This window comes from Lipotes vexillifer, unplaced genomic scaffold, assembly GCF_000442215.2.
Source record: "Lipotes vexillifer unplaced genomic scaffold, Lipotes_vexillifer_v1.1 scaffold496, whole genome shotgun sequence".
NCBI classification, from domain to species: Eukaryota; Metazoa; Chordata; class Mammalia; order Artiodactyla; family Lipotidae; genus Lipotes; species Lipotes vexillifer.
The window spans coordinates 864,106-869,124 of record NW_006786690.1 but is presented as its reverse complement, the minus strand read 5'-3'; the positions used below and the strand labels follow the sequence as shown (position 1 = coordinate 869,124).

General features: G+C 55.8%; 1 protein-coding gene across 1 annotated transcript in view; it reads right to left on the bottom strand.

Annotated features, from left to right (window-relative positions):
• Positions 1 to 5,019, bottom strand: part of SLC9A1 (solute carrier family 9 member A1) — a 49,135-nt gene that overhangs the window by 7,823 nt on the left and 36,293 nt on the right. The window contains exons 2-3 of the mRNA XM_007459097.1: positions 3,804 to 4,264; positions 421 to 671 (exon numbers count right to left, since the gene is read on the bottom strand). Coding sequence (XP_007459159.1) covers positions 421 to 671; positions 3,804 to 4,264 — 712 coding nt within the window. The remainder of the gene's footprint in view (positions 1 to 420; positions 672 to 3,803; positions 4,265 to 5,019) is intronic.

The following is a 5,019-nucleotide window of genomic DNA, read 5'->3' as shown; positions in this document are numbered from 1 at the left end:
CTGGCCCAGCCTCCTCGCGGTCACCCCCAGTGCCCCACACTTCCAATGGCCTCCCCTACTGTGAGCACCTTTGCACCTCACTGCCTCTCCACACTCCCCCGGCTTCAAGACCCATCTGGGGCCTCAGGACCTCCAGGACCCTCACTTCAAGGGAAGCCTGGAGCCTCCTTGCTGGGGCTGCTGAGGGTCAGCAGCAAGCGCGAGTGACTGTGTCCGGCTACCACCAAGGGGTTCCCTTTACGACAAATGAGGGGAAGAAATAGCTGGGCTGAGACTTTCCAGAACTTTAAACTCAGTGCTTCAGGGGCAGCCCCGGGACCTGGAGTCTGGATCTGGGGGCTGGGCGCTGGGTAGCTCCCTTTGACCCTACAAGCCTGGGGAATCTGAGTTGGCGGCCCCCCACGCCACGCCCAGACTCACGCCATGATGCCCGACAGGTGGAAGAGCTCGGCTGACAGGTAGGCCATGTAGCTGTACAGGAAGACGAAGAGCGGCTCGATGACGCGGATGTGGGAGGTGAACCGGGAGGTGAAGGCTGCGATGACCCCGTAGACCACGCCCACAAACACCCCGCCCAGGGACACCACAAAGAAGCTCAGGAAGCCGAGGACGATGTCCACGATGCCCACGTGGTCGTAGTTGGCAAACTCCTCAAAGAGGTGATACAGGACCTAGGAAGAGTGCGCAGCCTGGTCGGCAGGATGCCCCACGGCTCCCTGGGGTCCACCCAGGATGATCCTATCCCCTCCGCTGACCTCGGCCATGTGGTAGCAGAGAAACCCTAGCACCAAGCAGGTGCCAAAACCACCAGCCTCGGGGCCACAGGGTCTTCGGGCCTGCAACGTGCTGTGCGGGTACAGAGCACAGCTCTGCGGCCAAACCACCTGGGTTGAAATTCTGGCTCTGCCGCTCCCCGGTTGTAAACGTGAGGCGAATTACTCAATCCCCCTGTGCTTTAGTTCTCCTGACCAGAAAATAGGCGTAATAGTCCCGACTTTACAGGGCTATTGTGAGATTAGTCGATGAAGGCAAAGTGCCTATCACAGTATTAGCTGCTACTGCACCAAGTTCGCCTCTCATACCCTTGCCTGGATTTTGGTTTTTCCTTCAGCACAAAGCAAGGGAAGTTCAGATAATGAACTAGGACAGGACTTAACCGCTGAAGTTTTCTGAAAATATACACGGCCAGGCCATACATACCCGACTTGGACTGTCTGGAAGTGGGGCCCGGAAATCTCTGCTCAACAGGTGGTTGCAATGAACCACCAGGTTCAGGCACTGTGGGCCTAGAGGCTCTCCATGGCTTCCCCACCTCCGGGCGGGGGAAATAAACAGTCATTGTGACACTACCATCAGACCTTAAGTGGCACTTCATACACTGTAAAGCGCTTCGATTATGGTCATGCTGCTCGACACACTACAGCCTGAAGAGGTAGGGAGGCTAAGAATGCTTGTTCCTTTGCTAAACTTAGGCTCAGAGTAGTGAAGCGACTTGCCAGACGGCCCCCAGCCCAGGAGCAGCAGAGTTGGGCCTAGAGCTTGTTCCCTGACAGCAGTGGATGGGGCCTCCCTGGGGATTCAGCTTGGACGTTCTGCCCCCTCTTAGGTGCTGGCTGCTTGGCCTGCTCCTAAACAGCTCTACCTAGAAACCAGCTGGGGAGTGTCCAGGCCCGGGGGACGCCAAGGGAGTGGGGAAGAGGACCTGAGGGTCCCTGAGACAGAACCCTCCAAAGCCCCCAGTACCTGGGCCGCACCTGGAAGCAGGGCACCTTTGCTCCAGGGCAAAGGCCTGAGGCCACTCAGCTTGGGGCAGCCTTCAGCTCTACTGTCTGGAAAATGGGGCACTCACACCCATGCCCAGAGCTCTAGAAAGGGCCTGACTGGGGCTAGGCAGGAAGGGGAGATGCCAAGCACCGGCCAGTTCCTGGTGCTGCCAGGACACAGCCGTCTGGGAGACAGGGCAGGGCTCCGGTGAAGGACAGCAGTGCATTCTCAGCCCCGGGCTACCTAAACTTACTCCTGGCCTGAGGAAATTCATGGGTCCCTCAAGTGCACCACCTGGACCAGTGGGGCAGGTATAGAGGGCAAGGTCCTCCTTTCTGGCCTGGTACCACTGTCACTGGGACTAGAGAAGCAGAGAAGCATACTGGTAAGCGTTTGGACTCTGGACTCAGACTGTGTAGATCTGAAGCCCAGTTACATCATTTATCAGCTAATATGACCTTGGACGAGTTCCTTAATCTCTCAGTGCCTCTGTTTCCTCACGTGGAAAATGGGAGAAAATTACCATGCTAAACTCATGGAGTTTCTGTGCAGATTAGATGAGACAATATATATTCCGACAGGAAGTACTCAGTGAACACCAGCGATTACCACCAACGCTGCCACCGTCTTGGGGAGGTGTGGCCGTGGCCCAAGGTGGCTGGACTGAGGTATCCACTCTTGCAACCACGCCCTGCTGCTCCCCAGTAGTGCCAACCTGAACCCTGACACCTGGGTCATCTGGGGAGGGCTTCGTCTCTGGCACTCACTGATTTTGCAGACATCAGTGAGTGTGACTCCTGTCAGAACCCCGGGAGGATGACAGGCTAAGCACTGCAATCCCTGTTACAGATGGGGCAACAGGCTGGTGTGGTAACCCTGGGCAAGAAGAGACAGGACAGATGCCAGCCTGCTCAGGTCAGGCTGCTGCTCCACCAGCCTCACGAGGAGCTTATGAGGGTGGTGGGGAAGGAAGAGGGAGAGGAAGCCCAGGCTGTCAGCAGCCGACCACCACCGTCTGTCGCTTCTTTCAGGTGCGGCTTCCTGAGGGGCTGGGGGGGGGGAAGTGGGAAACCCCAGCTGGTCGGCCGCCAGCCCCCACCGTCTGTCGCTTCTTTCAGGGGCGGCTTCCTGAGGGGCTGGGGGGGGGGGAAGTGGGAGTGTGTGTGCGAGCGTGCACACATGTCCTTGTGTTTTCCTGTGCGGGCAGCTGCTCTCTGAGGGGTCCAGCTAGGAGGGGGGTGTAGGTGTTTTCACAACACAACGTGTGTGCACATACACGTATCTGTTTCCTGAGGAAGCCGACTGGGAGGAAGGGTATGTGCAAATATATACAGCCTTGCCACGTGCAGACCCTGCAGTAGGGGGTGTCTGTCCTCGCTAGACCTGGAAGGAAAGCACTAACTACTCTGCCACTTTGCAGCTGTCAAAGGTGAGGCCCAGAGAGGTAGTCACTTGCCTAAGCTCACACGTAAGGAAATGGCCAACCCAAACCAACCCACTTGTCACTTTCTGTAGGTTTTAGAGGCAAGGTCCCCTTCCACAATTGCTGCCCTCGAACTCTGCAGAAATTAAACTCTAACTGAAGACACAGCTAACATGAAAGCCGAAATGCCCCTCAGAGACTAAATGGTCTATAAAGGGTAAACTGAGGTACAAAGAGGACAAGTAATTTAACCAAGATCACACCACAATCCATCAGGGACAGAGCACATGACCTGGTAAGGCCAAGAGCGCAGGCCCTGGAGTCAGAGAGACCTGGCTTCTAATTTTGGTTCTATCATATTCTAGCGAGTTATTGAACTTCTTTGAGCCTGATTCCTCCTTTGTAAAGTGAGAATAATAAGCACCTCCTAAGGTGGTCATGAGGATGAAATGAGATAATCCATGTCCAGTGCCCATCATGATGTCCGCACACAGCGGGCAGGAATGGACATTTGCTATCTTATTACTATCATTAGCGGGTGGATGTGGGATCCACTCTGGACCTGAATTCGGATCTGCGTCTTGTGTGCACGTGGGTGTGGTCCCTGCCCCCTCACCACAGTGACGGCGTCATTGAGCAGGGACTCCCCGAAGACAAGGATGTGCAGCAGCTCATTGATATGAATTTCCTCGAAGACGGCCAGCACGGCCACGGGGTCCACGGCTGAAATGATGCTGCCAAAGAGCAGGTTTTCCAGGAGGCCGATGTTGTTGATCTGCTCGCCGCCCACCAGGCACACGGCGTACATGAGGCCGCCCAGGAAGAAGGCATTCCACAGCGTGCCCACCACAGCGAAGATCAGGATGGTGCCCAGGTTCTCTGTGAACTGCCGCAGCGGCAGGAAGTAGCCCGCATCCAGGATGATAGGCGGCAGCAGGAAGAGGAAGAAGACGTCTGACTGCAGGAAGGGGGGCGTCTCGCCCACGCCCTTGATCAGGCCCCCCACCAGCAGCCCCACCACGATCAGCAGGCAGCTCTCCGGGACAATGCTCGAGATGGTGGGGATCACATGGAAACCTGCAGAGGGTGAGAGAACGGGAGGCGTGGGCTTGCGGGGAGCAAGGAGAACAGAAGGCTGGGGATGGGGTTGGGGACGAGGAGGGCAGCTGGTGAGAGGGGCACAGGCTGGGTTTCAGAAGGCCGCTCTGTTAACTTCCTGAGCCTCACCTTCCTCGCCTGTAAAACAGAGCTGATGATACCAGCCTCAGAGGGTTGCTGTATAAACTAAGTGAGGATGTTGTTAACGTGCTTTTTGCAAAGGATACACAGAAGCTATCTCTGTCACTGTCATAAAGTAGTACAAAGCAGCAGCTCTGTATGCCTCCGGAAAGCAGAAATTATACAATGATTACTGAGGCTCCAAGTACCTCCAAGTTCCCTGACCACCCTGTCTGCCCAGGTCAGGGTAGGAGTTCTTTTCTGGCACCTTCCCCTCTCACAACTTCTATCTGCAATCCTAAGGGCATTACCTACACCTGAACCCAAGTCACTTTCCAGGGACAAGTTCAGGGAGACAGATGTGAGCTCAAGACCAGGCCTAACAATCCAACAATTCTGTCTGAGGGAAGACAGCCAGTTCCTCATCATGGAGGTATTTAAGCAAAAGGCAGACAATGGTTGGTGGGGAAGTGACACAGGAGATAGGAAGAAGCACAGAGGAGTCAAAGAGTATCAGTGCAGGAAGGAACCTGGGGAATCATACTGCCAGGGGCCTGCAAACGTGCAGAACGCACGCAGCAACTTCCAACCCCAGACTCGCGTGCTTTCCTGCT